Source organism: Taudactylus pleione, unplaced genomic scaffold (assembly GCF_031769625.1).
Source record: "Taudactylus pleione unplaced genomic scaffold, aTauple2 ptg000116l, whole genome shotgun sequence".
Taxonomy (NCBI): Eukaryota; Metazoa; Chordata; class Amphibia; order Anura; family Myobatrachidae; genus Taudactylus; species Taudactylus pleione.
Window position 1 is genome coordinate 24455705 of NW_028284518.1, and position 17273 is coordinate 24472977.

General features: G+C 42.6%; 1 protein-coding gene across 5 annotated transcripts in view; it reads right to left on the minus strand.

The window, feature by feature from the left end:
- Nucleotides 1–910: 910 nt before the first annotated feature.
- The window catches only part of ZCCHC2 (zinc finger CCHC-type containing 2), a 133464-nt gene continuing 117101 nt past the window's right edge, over nucleotides 911–17273 (minus strand). For 2 of the 5 annotated variants that reach the window (XM_088471742.1, XM_088471739.1), the window contains 5 exons: nucleotides 9505–9560; nucleotides 7381–7469; nucleotides 6582–6710; nucleotides 3669–5138; nucleotides 911–2982 (listed from right to left, as the gene is read on the minus strand). In XM_088471742.1, the coding sequence (XP_088327868.1) occupies nucleotides 2915–2982; nucleotides 3669–5138; nucleotides 6582–6710; nucleotides 7381–7469; nucleotides 9505–9560 (1812 nt within the window). In that variant the 3' untranslated portion in view covers nucleotides 911–2914. The remainder of the gene's footprint in view (nucleotides 2983–3668; nucleotides 5139–6581; nucleotides 6711–7380; nucleotides 7470–9504; nucleotides 9561–17273) is intronic. The other 3 variants (XM_088471740.1, XM_088471741.1, XM_088471743.1) reach the window with 3 other exon arrangements.

Genomic DNA, 17273 nt, shown 5'->3' on the forward strand with positions numbered 1-17273 from the left:
GGGTTTGTTACAATTATCGGCTGCAAATAGCAACTTTAGTGGCTAAATTCCCGATCCCAATTAACACATGGATGTTAATGCTGATCTTACGATGATCTGACCAACTGGATTTTCCACCAATCTCTGCATCATTGCCTAATGCAGTTCATATATTTTTTGGTATTGAAATCAACAATTTTTGTTTTCTGGCACCTGTTTGGGCACCTCCTGCAGCAGAATACCAATTGGAATATCAACCCCAGACACAACGACCACTAGTAGACTTCCCACACTTTGCAGATTATTCAATATCGTTAGTTCAATACAAAACTGCAGCAATTAAACATTTTGATTAGACATTTGATTACAGTACCGATATTAGTAATAATTAAAGGTTTTGCACTGAACACCACAATATAGACAGCCTAAACATTTAATTTTAACTTCAGAATCTCACTTGATCAGAAGAAATAATCAGCAGGAGCAAGAGGTGTCACGTGAAAGCCATCTGCAGCACCAGGTTCTAGTAGACACAGGGGACTAAAATATATATTTAGTTACTGTAGCGATAAGTAATGTATACAATTTTGCCCATTAAAGCATGGCCCCTCCTCACTGCTAGAATGAACACCATATATTTTAGGTTTTCAGGACATGTACTTTAATACAGAGGTTCTCAACTCCAGTTCTCACACCACCAAGAGGTCATGTTTTGTGGATTTCTGGAATCTTGCACAGGTGAGAGTTAATCTATTTTGCAGGGTCAGTAATTATCTCACCTGCCTTCACATTCAGAAATCCTCAAAACATGACCTGTTGGGCTGAGGTTGAGAACCTCTGATTTATTAGAACCATTAAAAAAATATTTCAAATCAATGAAACACCCATAAATAAATGTACCTGCAAATGTAAATAAAGCAAAATACGCAAGTAGTGCTTTCCTGTTTTTTTATTGCTGTTAATTCAAGGAAATAAGTTTGCATAAAATTCAAAATCTTTTCTAGAAATATAAGTAACCTTTCCAGTACAGAACAATTGAGATATGAAAGAATATGGTAAACATACAAATAAGGAGAAGGTAACATCTCACTCTTACAGTACAGTAGAATCCTCAGCACATGCTGCTCAGTCATTCCTTGCCCATTACTCTAACAGAAGAGGAGGTTTGTACTACCTTCATTGTGTTCAATCATATCCAAAAATACCTAGACCAAATAAAATATCTGTAAGATTTATTCTCTTCTTAAATTAAAGCTTTGTATGAACTACTTTCATATCAACTAAACATTTTGCCACTGTCAAACAAGCATCACATTTTGATGCACAGTAAGACACTAACTGGGGAGGACAAAAAGGGCGATTAAAATCAAGATATCTTTGTTCAAGTTTTGCAATTCATGAATTGACTTTAACAAGTCAGGGTTTTACATATTTTTTTATATATTTTTTTTTTATGGTCTATATCTCTTTACCTGTGTTTTATATATATATTTCTTTAGAAGCTCTCTTATACCTGCTGTGGAAGAATATATTTAGTGCCTAGAGACTTTCAGGGAAAAAAAAAATAAAAACCTCCCAGCAAATGAAAGTTATAGGAATGCAAAAACAACAACATACACAATGCTGGTAATAGACTGCTGTAACATAGACATCCATACACCGTTATCTTCCAGATAACCTCAGTGCACAAAAGGTATAAATATTACCTGGAAGCAGAAACTTGTAGTGCATATGTTGGCTATTTCAGAATACAAACTGAAAAACAGCAGCATTAATATTTTGACATGACACTGACAAGTATAACACAGAATTTCACACTTTCACATTATTAGACACACTCAGTGGCAGATTGGAGAAAACAGAACAATTACACAAATAGTAACTGCAATTCTCTTAAACAAAAGTAAAAAATATTCCTCAAAATAAAATATTGATTTTTTTTTTAATAATTAAATACTGTCAAAATTCTTCAGCGTAAATAAATTAGGATTGGTTTTGTGTCTGACAGAAGCACTGGTGTTTTCTGTCACAAGAATAATCCAAAACCTGACTGCAAAGACCTAACAGACTTGTCTGAATTCGCTAGCAGTCCAATAAGCTTAAAGAAAACTACAAACTGGTATCTCCTTAGACAAAAATAAGGTATAATCACACAAACTTATTAACCAACTATCAAACTGTTGCAGGGAACATAACAGCAGATACAGAGATGGACTCCGCATCAACAGGATAAATTCTTAAGACATCTTCCAAGTCATGTTTCACCTCATACTAAGAAAACAGGTCTGTCCCTACCAATAAATATCTTAAATTATTCTTCCAGACTTGGAGGTTCTAGTGCTTATATTGTAATATGCATTCTCTCACCTAACACATATATCACAACTCATGGAGGGGCAAGGACACATATGATACTTCCATAGTAGTTTTACAATCTTAACCAAACATGTTTTCTCAATTTACTCCAGTTAACAGATAACTGAAGAAATAAATGGACCTAAAGTTGAGAGCTCTTCTTTCTCTAGAGCCGTACAATGTGTGCTTAGAGAATACTACAGATACGTGTCTCCAGAACCGTCAAGTGACTAAAGCAAGGTGCTGCAGGTGAGACGTCAGGGGAATCTACATTTCAGCACAGCATTAGGGTTCCTGTACGACTCCCAAGCAAAGATCCTGTAGAGCTGATCTTCCAGGCCGCATTACTTTATCACGCTCCATGGTGTAAGGCGGTGTCCTGTGCACACAGGTGTTCTGCAGACACTTCTCTTTAGTTCAGGGCTCGCATTTCATGGCACAGTGACAGGTTTTCTTGTCTGCTGATAAACTCTTAGCTCCTAAACCCATCATGAAAAGGAAAGTGAAACTTCTGTACCGTAACTTTACAAGTGGACTCAGCAAACATTTAATTATTTATTTGTTTTTATGTGGACTGGTGTCAGTCAGCAGAATCCAAAGAATCATGAGAAGAATTAGGGAGAGGTGCATACCTCAACCTGAAAGTGCCTAAAACAGGAAAGAGAACTGCTAAGTCAATGCTTATAAAAGTAAAACAAGTTCAACAAAAAATGTTTAAGGGGGACAACGAAGCACAAAACAAAAAGGCACTTTTTCAAACGAAGACTCCAAGCGTTGGACAATTGCTATAGAAACTCATCGCAGAGCCCCATAAAACAGCATTCAAGTTACTATACTGGTTACTTCCTAGTGAGGGGTAGATTCCACCTCATTTTTCTCTTCATTTTTCTTCTTTTGGCTATACAAGGCAAACACTGTAAATCTCTTATACAACAAACACTGATATGGAATTACAGAGGCACAGGATTTTTAAATAATTAGGCACAAAAGAACAGAATACAAAAAAACATTAGGACGTGGGTGTGTGTGTATATATATATATATATATACATACATACACACACACACATACACACACATATATATACATACACACACATATACACACACATACTGGGGCTTTGTAAGTGTCATTCATATTTTTTTCCACAGGGATATCGGAAGAAATATCAATGGTGAGAAGAATCGAACAGAAAACTTTGCACCATTGTATACAGTGAAGCAGGAGCGCAATACACACTCACACAGACACACATCTAGTCACAACCATCATGTGGAAGAAGGGAGACACAAGGACAATTAGAAACAAGTCCTCTGGGAACTATCACGATTACCTTGCTGATTGGCCTCCATAGGTGGCTGTTTACAGTCCTGTGCATAATGACCAGTTACCCCACAGTTGAAGCATGACATACTGCCATTTTTCTTAGCCACCGATCCATTGGCGTTGCCTACTACATTAGTTGCTGGGTAAACTGGGTACAACCTAGCAAAACTTGCCATCTGTTGCATGCCATAGTTGGCCTGACCCCCAAGCACAGGGTCATGCATTAGACCAGTGGTGTAGGGAGTCTGATGCAGGAAGACGGGAAACTGCGTTCCATTGCTCTGGTGTGCTTGGCTGAGGTAGGTGTTATTGCAAATTGATGGGATAATAAAAGGAGGAACTCTAGTATACATCTGTCCAGTGATTGGGTTAGGATAGTAGTAACTGCCCACAGGTACTCCTCCACTATTTCCACAGCTGCATCGACGTCCACAAGACCCACATGCTCCTGATCCCATTTGTTGAGGTTGTAGGAGTGTCCCATTTGTGCTAGTATTACCAATTGCAGCACTAATAAAGGAAGTGCTATCGCTCTGTGCTGTACTGTGGGTTAATGCAGGGCTTGGGCTGGGTGCTGGCCCAGTACTATGAGTGGGAACAGTAGGAGGGATGGTGGGTTGCACTGGACCTATAGCACTATTAGCTGGCTGAGTAGCAGCAGTATTCAGCACACTAGCATTTGGAGTAGGCAAAGCACTACCTGCAAGTGATGGCCCAGACACGGGGTACGGGACAGTTGAAGGTGCAGGGGACAAATTAGTGGCTGGAAAAACCAATTTCAGGTTCGTTGTTGGAGGCATAGCTCCTGCATTCCCATCCAGGTGAGGCACTACCTGATTAAGACTTACTACTTGTGAAACAGGCTTAGTCAGTGGGTCTGAAGCAGTCACAGGAGAGGCTGTAAACCCACCTGGACTGTAAAACGAAATAAAGCCGGCATTTGCCCCTAAGCCCAAATTAGTCTGTGTTGATCCGTTAACAGTACATGTTTCTGCCGGCCCCTGAGTAGGTATTTTTAGCCTTTGAACTGGCATATGCAGAGCAGGGCTGCTGGGCTGACAATGACGAGGAAGAAAAGGGGAAGGGACAGGCAGAGAAGAAGTCAGTATTTCAATACACTTTTCAGATTCTCCTAAAGTAGAGGCTACAGGTGGAATTCCAAGAGAACTGTGATGAAATCCATCCCTCACAGCGGACATAGAAACTGGGGTAACTAGCATCCCGAGGGTCTTTCCTTCTGTGGGAAGTGATTTTGGAAGCGCGGGTTCCAATTTCCCTGTCTCACTTGGCATCACACAGTGCAATGTAGGTACAAGAGGAATATGTGAGAAGTTGACATTGTCCAAAGACTCCTCAAGAGTACTTTCTTCATTGTTGCCAAGGTGATTAGACAACTTTGTAGTATGTGGTTTAACTGCACTGAAAGTCATGAATCCAGGAACATGTTTGGTGGAGTCCTCCGAATTACTGTCTGTATCTGTTGGAAAAAAAAAAAGTGTGAGGAAGAGCAATAACAAAATATCCTTCATCTACATCAGGGCTGGCCAATAGGTCGATCGCGATCTACCGGTAGCTCGCGGAGCTCCCGCCGGTAGCTCGTGGAGCTCCAACCTGCTGCAGCAACTGGGATACGCTGGTCTCTGAAGTGAACAGAGACTAAAGAAGCCTCTGTTCACTTCAGAGGCTAGCGTATCCCAGTCATGCAGTGCGCGGGTGATGTCATGACGTCACCCGCGTCGGCTGCCATGTGAGGAGCCTGCGCGACAGCTGGATCTAGCTAGATCCAGTCAGCGGCAGGCACAGACAGACGCCAGAGAGAAGCTGGTGCGGCGTGCACTGACACGCGTGAAGACAGGTAAGTACTGCACAGCGGAGGGGGCACAGCGTAAGGGGCATTACAGGGGGCACAGCATAAGGGGCATTACTGGGGGCACAGCATAAGGGGCATTACTGGGGGCACAGCATAAGTGGCTCAAATACAGAGGGCATTGCATAATGGGCACAACTACAGGGGGAATTGCATAAAGGGCACTACTACTGGGGACATTGCATAAGGGGCACTTCTACTGGGACATTGAATAACGGGCACTACTACAGTGGGCATTGCATATGGGGCACTACTACAGTGGTCATTGTATAAGGGGCACTACTACAGTAGTCATTGTATAAGGGGCACTACTACAGTGGTCATTGTATATAAGGGGCACTACTGTGTGTCGTAATGTGAATAAGGAACACTACTAGGTGGTGTAATGTGAATAAGATTGTGCTGTTGTGTGGAGTAATTTGAATTGGGGATACTATGGGTGATTTTACCAGGACAGACCGCCATGCCCCTCGCTGTGAGGTCACGCCCCCTTTTTTTGCATACCACACCCCTGTTGTTGGCTCGGTAGATCACAAAAAGGTTTTAAGTTTTAAAAGTAGATCACAGAATCTGGCCACCCCTGATCTACATCATCTTTAGGATTTATGATTCTTTAATAAAGGCACAATTAGCATTATGCACAGAGAAGGAGTGAATGTGCGAAGCGCCGCTTATCCTATGCACAAGATACCATACTAGAAGAGTCAATTTAACTTGGCAATTGCAGTGTTTCTGCACACAAATCCACATATATGGATATCCGCATAGACAGGCAGAAGCAGTAAATAAGAAAAAAAAGAATCGACTGCATGAATACAGTGTAGACAACGGAAAAGAAACCTTAATGCAGGTTCACTAACAAGCTTAAAGGCTGCATGGGCAAAGCTAGTAACTAAAAGCAAATACAATATTTAAAACCATATTTTATCTGAAAAAGATCTTAGGTCTCATCTAGAACAGAACTAGGCCTAATTCTAGTTTTACTCCCAGTCACCAGCTCTGATTATACACTCAGTATGTCCCCCTCAAACAAGCTACCCCTTTGACGCCAACCTCCATCTTTCTCTTCTTCACTCTCAAAGCTCTCTCTCCTGTTATGGCGGGGGCTAGGTGGGGAACTGTAACTCTCCGAAGAGGTTTCTCCGCAAGTTTCATGCCCAGACCCAACTTCCAATGTTGGATCTAGAAATAAAAGAGACAAAGAAATGTCCTTTCAAACATTTACTGGTCTTTAACATTTTCAAAGGGCTACCTTATACTTTTCATATTGCAGCAAATTGTGTTGCATGTTTAGTGGCTTTTTAAGTATTTAAGAATAAAACTTTACAGGCAATTTGAAAGTGAATGGCAAAATTAATTTCCTTGTAGGCGTCTTATTATATATGACACAGAACACATGAATGTTTAAGAACCCATGGTAATCTAAAAAACAAAACAAAGTAGGCTGGGGTTTAAATAGAAAAATTAAGGTTTGGAAAAATGTTCAGACCTTACAGCTCCTAATCCATTTTTCCCCGTAATTAGGATTCTCTAATTTAAAAAGAAAAATAAACTCACTCATTAACACACATTATAAATGACAGAATCCAATTACCAAATATTAGATCATCGTTCTGCATTGACATCCAAAAAAAAAAAAAGTCCCTCCTCTTTGTGAAGGCTTTCTGAGACCAGAGGTAGACAACACATGGCATGTCTGCTATGGAACTACACATCCCAGCATGCACCAACAGCAAAGCTGTGGCAGGGCATATTGGGATGTATAGTTCCACATGTTGTCACCCTTGGCCTACACAATACACAGCACCCAGAGCACCTGGGTTATGGCATACATTTTAGATGTAGCACTTACCCTTCACAGTAGAGGTCCTCGAGTTTTGAGATGGTTTCACCCTAATTGCTTTATATATTGACCGACCATCAGCCTTTGGAAAATGATTTCTGTTGAGAGAGAATATCAGCAACAAGAATACAGTTACAGATTATGGAAGGTACCAGTAAATTGTAAAGTGTCCTGCAGCAGACATCTACTGGCACATGCAAGTGTACACAAGTAGATACAATTGAACATGTCACAAAGCATCTACACACGTTAAGGCGGGTATACTTTAGACCAGGCACGTCAAACTCAAAATACCAACCGATCCGATTATTCAAGGTCTTAAGAGTGTGGGCCGCAAAAAAAAAAAAAAAGTCTTATATGCAATTTTGAAAGCTTTATTATTGATAAAAACCAATGCAATGCCCCTTGAATTTGTGCCCATTATGCGATGCCCCAGTAATGGCCCAAGTAGTGCCCCTTATGCAGTGCCTCCAGTAGTGCCCTTATGCAGTGCCTCCAGTAATGTCCCTAGTAGTGCCTCCAGTAATGCCTCATATGCAGAGCCCCCAGGAATTGCCCCTTATGCAGAGCCCCCAGGAATTGCCCCTTATGCAGAGCCCCCAGGAATTGCCCCTTATGTTGTGCCCCCAGTAAAGCCCCTTATGTTGTGCCCCCAGTAAAGCCCCATATGCAGAGCCCCCAATAATGCCTCTTATGCTGTGCCCCCTCCCAGTATAGAACAGGCCCCACTCACCTGTGCAGTACTTACCTTTCTTCACTATGGCCTCTGGGCACCGCTCCAGCCCGCACTGTCTTCACTCCCTCAGTCGCGCGTACCCGCTGCCGCTGACTGGATCTAACTAGATCCAGAGCGGCAGGTGCAGACTCTTCTCGTCGCGGGTGACGTCAAGACTCACTTGCATCACTAAGAATGCTGGCCTCTGAAGCGATCAGAGGCTTCTGATCGCTTCCGAGACCAGCGCTGCCAGCTTTAGGTAAAGTAAACACTGCCCGATCGAGCAGAGCTTCGATTGTGGCAGGGCTGTGGGCCGCATATTATATATACGTGGGCCCACACTGTCGGGCCTCATAAAATGTTTATATGGGCCGCATGTTTGACATGCCTGCTTTAGACGATATGCTCCATTAGCGATATCATCTAGTGCAGGGCTAGCCAACCTCTGTCCTCGAGAGCTACTAACTGTTCACATTTTCCACACCACCTAGCTGGTGCACAGGTGTATTCATTACTCACTAACACATTTGAAAAGATCCACAGGTTGAGCCAATTATTACACTTGTGATTCTGTGAGGAGACCTGGAAAAAAAAAGCACTGTTGGTAGCTCTCGAGGACCAGGGTTAACTACCTCTGGTCTAGTGTTTGCCCTGCAGTGCTGGACTCAATGTCGTTAATGACATTGAGCATCCACACTGAACGATATCGTTCAGTGACGTCACCCTCCCTCATCCCCGCACTTGCAGAACCTGACGATATCGTCAGGTTGCCCTGCAAGTAAGGGTTATGAAAGATGTCAACGACCAGCAGGAGCACGCACTGCTGGTCGTTTACTGCATAACCACTGGACGATATTGCGGATGATGAACGATAGCGTTCAAATAGTCCAATTTATCGTCTAGTGGATATGCACCTTTAGTCATTCTGTACTGCCAGACATCAAAGATACTCTATATGCCAAAATCTAAAACAACTATAAAAGGCATTTACAGGAATAAAAGCAAGAACTACGCTCAAACAAAACTCTCAATACAAAAGGCTAAATGTAATAGCCTGCGAGATGCAGGTATTGGCGAGTCTGCCAGATGTATTAAAAGGGGCACTCATGTATAAGGTAAAAAACAAACTTGTTTTGCCTTTTCAATGATTGCTACTTTAAAACAAACCAGACTCGCCAGGATCTCGTCGATGACTGCAAGTCGCAGGCTTACATCTCTGCCTACAGTAATATAAAGCAAGTGCCCTCTAGATGTCTACAGGAACAGGATACCAACTGCTTAGGATACTTCCAAAAGACATCTAACTGCACTTTGTAGTACAAAACAAAAAGAGCAAGCAAGTACCTTGCATTAAACATATTTCCTCCTCCTTACACTTTAAACTCTTACTGATATAAATAAAGGCAATTGCGCATTACCTTTCTATGGTCTCTCGTCCCGTTTGGTGTGAGCTGCATTTATCTGACGTATGCTGCTGTGGAAATAAACAGTTTCAACATTAATATCAAATAATACAATTCCCTTTTGTGCAATTATCCCACCACTTAAACAGACGCGACATAAAGGTGCCGGGACATGGTACAAGACTACTACAAACTCGATGTACACTAGGTATGACATTTTGGATAGAAAATCAGACTAGTTCTCACTACAATAAAATCATACTTCTGCACTGGATGAGCCAGTTACATGGTTAAGTTTTCTTTTTAGGTAATCGGCCCATGGCATTTATTTCCAGCACCATTTAATTCTTAATAAATACTAATGTAATGACACAAACAAGTTAAAGTCCTCATCATATAATTTGGATCTTAACCCAGGAACAACACCTTTACATTACAGACTAATGCGAAGGCCATGAAACATCCATTTTGTATTCTGCCCAAATGAAGGTTAGATTACTTTCTCAGGCCTCTCTTTATGCATTTATTTTTATTTGTTTGTGAACTTTGTTTACATTAGCAAATAACACCTACAAGAAAAACTACCATTATTCTCAGATATATATGTAAGTTTAGTAACTGCCGAATCTGACCCTGGGCACATGTACCACAAGTCGAGGACCTGGAGGTTAGTCACAAATAATTAAATATGTAAATAAGGGTGAGAGGGGGAATGGAAGAAAAAAAATACACTCCATTATTCTTCCTACCAAAGAATTTCATCAACATTTAATGGACTTACTCGTCAAAGAGTAGTTTGGTCTCCTAGCACCTGCAGTGGGTGTAACAGTCACTTGCCAAATATTAAAAGGTTTAGGGGGTCTATGTACTAAGCCTTGGAAAGAGATAAAGTGAACTGAGAAAGTACCAGCCAATCAGCTCCTAACTGCCATGTCACAGGCTATGTTTCAAAAATGACAGGAGCTGGTTGGTTGGTACTTTATCTCAGTCCACTTTATGTACTAAGCCTTGGAGAGAGATAGACCCATAGAACTTAGTACTTGAATGCATGGATGTCCCAACAATGGCACAATTCCCGTTACAAATGTATAAGCACATGTATCACATTAGCAGTGCAAAGCATAAAGTTTGAAACCGAAGTGTAATGGATAATTAGAGAGGAGTCAAAAAAAACTAAAATGCATGACTTTTGTTCCTGGACAAACAAGCAGTCATTGACATCAGTTCTATGTTGTGTTCATTGGCTGGTTCTGACCATCTTAGAAAATCATTCAGAACCTCAAACTGGGGTGAGATGCTCACAAATTGACAGCTTATGAATGTCATACTGCAAAGAAGAGTTAACACAGGCCTTTTCTCCTCTGTTTGTCTCAGTTTTTTATGTCTCTGGATCAGGTGTATTCAACACGCGACTCTCCAACTGCTATAGGACTACACATCCCAGCATGCCCTGGCACAGTATTACTATTAGAGCATGCTTAACCTGTGTCAGGGCATGCTGGGATGTGTAGTTCCTCAGCAGCAGGAGGTTCGCTCATTATCAAATCAAGATTGTTTCAAGTCAAAAATCATAGGTATGAAAAAGGTGAAACCTTATTGTAACAATGGTGGAGGGATCCTAATCATGCAATTTACATTACAATCTTAAAAAAGATTACATTTTTAAAATGCAAAAGTGTGAATATTAGGAATAACAGCCAGTATAGATCTGAACAAAAAAGGTAGAGTATTTTCTTGTAGGCATAAACACTTGGTGTAGCTCTATGTAGTATGTTTATCTGGCTACTCCTACTATACATTCAATGTTGCAGGACGAAAGTTGCCAAACATGAGGCCGGACTATAGAGCATTACACTACACTAGATCGAAAAAACTGCATGTATGCACTGTCATACTATAGACAACATAGCCACCACAATGGATTTCTAACAGTGAGTGACATCATGTGAGAAAGGTTAATTAGTCTAAACGAAGGGGCAAAAAATTTAATTAGTAACTACTCGTACCTTTAAGTTATGTTATCAGGTAAGAGAAAATTCCAGCATGAAGCTGCATTTAAGTCAGCGGAACTCACAGGGTTTGCAGGTTGTGGTATAGGTAGTAATGCTCTATGTCAACATTTCAGTTACATTCCAAACTTTTGTTTGACATAGATGTAAAGCGTTACAGCCTTTACCTAGATTGTGTGTGCATATTATATATATATATATATATATATATATATATATATATGGGAAAATAAAGTACCCTAGAGGGAGCTAGAACACCATGAAGCCGTGATTAGTAAAAATACCTAATACTAATAAATCGATTCAATATCAGACAAATCAATATATGATTATATGATGTGAGGAACATCAAATTGTGGATTGTCAAATTTTGGATTGATGCATATATTAGTTCATGTGTGTATAAAAGGTCCACAGTTTGATTTAACCGTTCTTCTTTGTCTCAGAATCGGTTGTTAGAAGTCTGGGAGTCCGTGGTAATCAGATTTCAATACTGACTGGCATTTGGCCGTTTTGTTCGGTGATCAACTTCTGGTGAGTCGGTATATTTGCAAAGTTGATTTTATATTTTATGAATTTTTTTTGTTAACTTCATAAAATATACACACAACAATATATCAATATTAGGGATGTGCAGGCTCGGATAGGTTCGAGTTTGCACGTGGAGTTCGGATTTTTCCCTCCAAAAAAACGGAACTCAGAACGAGGCAAAACGTCATCTTACATGGACGAACATCATCATTCCTGGTCTTTTGTCCAGGAATGATGATGTTCGTCCATGTAAGATGACGTTTTGCCTCGTTCTGAGTTCCGTTTTTTTGGAGGGAAAAATCCGAACTCCACGTGCAAACTCGAACCTATCCGAGCCTGCACATCCCTAATCAATATGCTGACGATGGATTAAAAGCTATATTGCTATGAAGTCTGGTAAGTAATATAGTAAGATAATCTTCCAGCAGCCACCAATGCTGATCAGACACCCTGGCAGTACCCCCAATGTAAATGAATGAGACCTCGCCCTCCGAGTGTATACCTGACGGCTGCAGAGAGGAGCTGTCGCTGGGGAAAAGTCAAGACAGTCCGATGACTGATATTCGGATGTATCGCAGTCATAAAAAAAAAAAAAAAAAGAAGGATAGATAATATTGGATTTAAAAAAATAAATAAATAAAAAATTGTGTTGGGTAAGTTTAAAGTAGAGGTTCTTGACCTAATTCAATCATAAAAACAACATAAATTTCTGAGAGGTTTTTGGAAACAAACTATTAGCCAGTTGAGTATTTTTGCTCTATTTTGGATAAAGATATGCGTTATTGAGTGATATCCAATTCACATATGAACAGTGCACCACTGCAAATTAACCTACAAAAGACTATCTGTAGCTAGTATAAATATAGAGATTTATACAGATCAGCGATAGAATACAACTGCCTAATATTGTGTAGGCCTCCCTCATGCTGCCAAAACAGCGTTGACCCATCAAGGCATGGACTCCACAAGATCTAAGGTGTCCTGTGGTATCTGGCACGAAGACAATAGCAACAAATCCTTTATGTCCTGTAAGTTGCAAGGTGGGGCCTCCATGGCCAACTTGCTATTGCAGCACATTCCACAGTTGCTCGATCTGATTGAGATCTGGGGAATTTGGAGACCAAGGGTCTGATTAAGATTTGTACACAAATACCAATGTTCACGCAGATTGAGCAATTATTAGCCATTGCACATGCATATAAGCTGCAGTGCACATGCACAGCGATTGTTTTGCACCAAGGAATCAGTTGCAAAGTGAGTGACAGGTAGTCAGTGTTTGGGGAAGGTAATGGGGGTGGCTAGAGAAATGCAGGCGTGCCAGGACTGTTCAAAAGCTCTTTGTGGGCAAGCATATATTTAGCAACTGCGTTTTTGCAGGAGAGCCCTCTGTGTGTCTGGACACTTTGTATCTCAATGTTTGGAAGGGTAGCGCTGCACTGGTATAGGTGGGGGATGGTGGTGACTGGGGGAAAAGGTGGGGGAGGTGAGGGTGTACGGGGAGGGAAAGGGGGGGGGCGAGCGGATGGGGAGACGGGGGAAGCCCATGAGGTGGGGTTGCTGGCGTGAATAAATACTGGACAGTGAATACAGGGTGAACAGGTGTTTATTGCAGTGTACAAATAAAAGAGACAGTGCTCGAAGTACTTGTGCAAGTCCCTCCTGGGCTCAGAACCGTATGAAGCGCGTTACAGTCAAAGGGGGAAATTCCAAACCCTGTTGGTGAGAGGGGGGTGGGGGATGGGTGCGAGGTTGAACAGTTCCAAGGTGGGGGTAGCCTGGCTGGCTCTGTGGATGCACAGTCCGGGGTGTTCCAGTGCTAGAGCGGCGTCCCGCTTAGACTTTATTACTTACCTGTAAGTGTGGTGGGTGGGGCCGGGGTCCAGCTGGAGCCTCGTTTCCTTGTCGCTTGGATGCACTGGTGTTGGACCGCAGGCGTAATGCTGTATTGCCCGTGCAGTCCTTGGCTTCTCAAGGTAGGATCACGAGTGTGGGTGTTTGACTGGTAGTTAGTCTAACTCGTACTGGTGCGCGGCGTCACCTTGCCGGTGGTGTGGGCGGGGTGGTGGTTACCGTAGCTGGTAACTTTTGATGTCTTGGTGACGGGTCAGGACCCTACTTGGGGGGCAATCCTGCTGCTCTCTTAGCCGATGTAGACACCCATGCGTCCGCGTGTTCCTCACTGTGTGCTGGTGACAGGCTGGGAACGTGATGTTCAGCGTTCCTCTTAGCCCTAACTTCCAGCTCCAGGCGGGTTTGGCTTTCACGGTGTTGGCTCCGGTTTCAGCTGGAGATTGATGTGCCGAGTAGGTGGGTAGCATCGATGTAGCTTGGTCCTGGTAGGTCTAACGCGTTTCAGCACAGTGTGCCTTTGTCAAAGATTTCCAGGCGTGGGTGTGTACTGTTTAAATTACTTCCTGATTTGCAGTCATTGGATGGTGGAGGTGTGACACCCTAATGCTGTGCTGTGCTGTTATTGGCTGAGGTAATGGAGGTAATCAGGATGCTATAGTAACTAGGGTGTGTGTGTTGATGACCAACTCCGATCAGCTGAGTGGATGGGGTAATCATGATGACATTTGTGTGTGTGTGACATGATCTCTATTGCTAAATATCTTGGTGAGTGGGGAAATAGAGATGGAGGATCAAATTGGAAATTTGCAGGTATTGCAATTGTAGTGGATCAGAATTCTAGATTGTAGACAGGTTCCTAGATCACGCGAGATGCTATCGGCAGTTAACGGTAGAAAGGCTGTAAAACTTTTTGTAGGGTCTCTATGTAAGTGTTGTCCCGGACACTGATGTAGTAACTATAATAATGATCCTGTGTGGGTATGGGTACTGAGTATCAACTGTTCGCACATGAGTGTTGTAATTTGGGGTGGGTGACTGTGGTTACAATGGGTGGGGCATGGTGGTGTGGTTAGGGTTTTATGTTTGTGTTGATAATGAGGGGAGGGGGGAATAGGGGGTAATTTGGGATTGCAGGGGTGTAAGTTATATTAGTGTGGGGACCGATGTTTGTATGTGTTATATGATGGATAGAATGTTGAAGTCAATATTGAGCCCCTTTGGTGCTAGGGTTTTCATCATATAGATCCATTTGAGTTCTGCCTTATTTATTTTCTTAATGTAGTCTTCCCCCCTCCAATCCCTTAGTATTTGTTGAATGGCTGCAAAAGTGAGGGTGGAGGGGTCATGTCCATGTACCTCTTTGTAGTGTTGTGACAGGCTGTGTTTATCATAGCCAATTTTGACGTTCCGTATGTGTTCAGATATCCTAGTTTTAAATGGCCTAATGGTCCTGCCTATGTACTGCAGATGGCAAGGACATGAGATTATGTATACGACTCCTTTTGTATGGCAAGTTAGTTCTTGTTTGATTGTGTGCATGTGTCCTGTTGTGTTTGATATGACTTCTGTGGTGAGTATCTTCCCTATGTTGCTTGTTGTTTTGCAGCCAATGCAAGTGCCGCAGTGATGGAATCCATGTTTTTGTTTGTGTCATTCAATGTTGTCTGTACAAGAGTTGTTGGTGGTATGTGACTGTGTACCAGTGCGGTCTTGATGTCGGGTGCCTTTCTATATAATACCACTTGGGGTGATGGCTACTGGTTGAAAGTATATAGCTGTTGACATCCACACTTTTGTGGAATGTCTTGGTCTCTATTAATTTGTTGCTTATGTGTATGTCCAAATCTAGGAATTCCATTCTTTCTTGGCTGTATGTGGTAGTGAAGTTGAGGTTGTATTCGTTGCTCTGTAGGTGTTCAATGAAGTGGAGGAGTGATTGTTCGTGCCCCTTTCCAGATGAATATGTCGTCTATATATCTTGGCCAGATATATGCGACGGATTAGACCTACTCAGCAGGCTGGTGGCCGCTTAATCTGCATCCAATGTTTCTGGTTATGTGCGTGAGTGGCGGATGAAAGATGCTTTCAGTGGGCGCCTCTATGTACTGGATGGCCGGGGAAGTTTGCATTTGCGTACAAACATGAATCAGACCCCAAGCCAACACCTAGAACTCTCATGTTCCTCAAACCATTGCTCAATTTTTACAGAGTGGCAGTTTAATTATCCTGATGAAAGAGGCCACTGCCATAACAGAATACCACTGCCATAAAAGGGGTGTACTTGGTCTGCAACATGTTTAGGTAAGGGATACATGTCAAAGTAACATCCACATGAATGCCTGGACCCAAGGTTTACCAATAGAACATTGCCCAAAGCATCACACTGTCTCCGCAGGCTTGCCTTCTTCCCATAGTGCATTTTGCTGCCATCTCTTCACCAGGTAAATGACTCACATGCACCAGTCCACATGATGTAAAAGAGAACATGAATCATCAGATGAGGCAACCTTTTTCCATTGCTCCAAAGTTCAGTTCACATGTAGGCACTTTCAACGGTGGAGAGGGGTCAGCATGGGCACTCTGACCAGTCTGCGGCTAAGCAGACCCATACGTAGTAAGCTGAGATGCATGTGTTTTCTGACAACTTTCTATCATAAGCAGCATTGACTTTTTCAGCAATATGTGCTACAGTAGCTCATCTGTGGGATTAGACAAGATGGGCTAGCCTTCGCTCCTCATACGCATCAATTAGCTTTGGGCATCCATGACCAGGGCACCGGTTCTCCAGATGTCCTATCTTGGATCACTTTTGGTAGGTACTATCCACTGCTTACCGGTACACCCCGCAAGACCTGTCATTTTGGAGATGCTCTGACCCAGTCGGCTAGCCATCACAATTTGTCCCTTGTTGCTCAGATCCTCACGCTTGCCCAGAGGCGTCAACGGGTCTGGTGACACCCGGAGCACATTCTGACTGTCCCAGTGTGTCTGTGCGCCAGAGGAGCGTCCGGCCTAAAATAAAGTAGGAGCGGCCAAAAGTAAAAGGGATGTGGCCTCGCATGGATCCTGATGACGTCACTCTGGGGGCAGCCCAACATCGCCGGAGATGCTTGGCTGCCCTGCCCCCCCCGTAGACTGGGCTGTCTGCTCCTCTTCTATGACAAAAGCCGGGTGCTGCAGAAGAATGTCACACTACAGCACCCGGCTGTCACTGAGAGTGAGACCCGTGAGCGGCCAGCACCCCTCCGCATGATGCCACTGAGCTTGCCCATTTTGAGACTGATCACATGCGGCCTAATATATCCCAACCCTTGACAGGTGCATCGCAATGAGATGATAAATTATAATACCTGGGGGGGCACTGGAAACAATTGTTTAAGTGGGAAGGCTAAG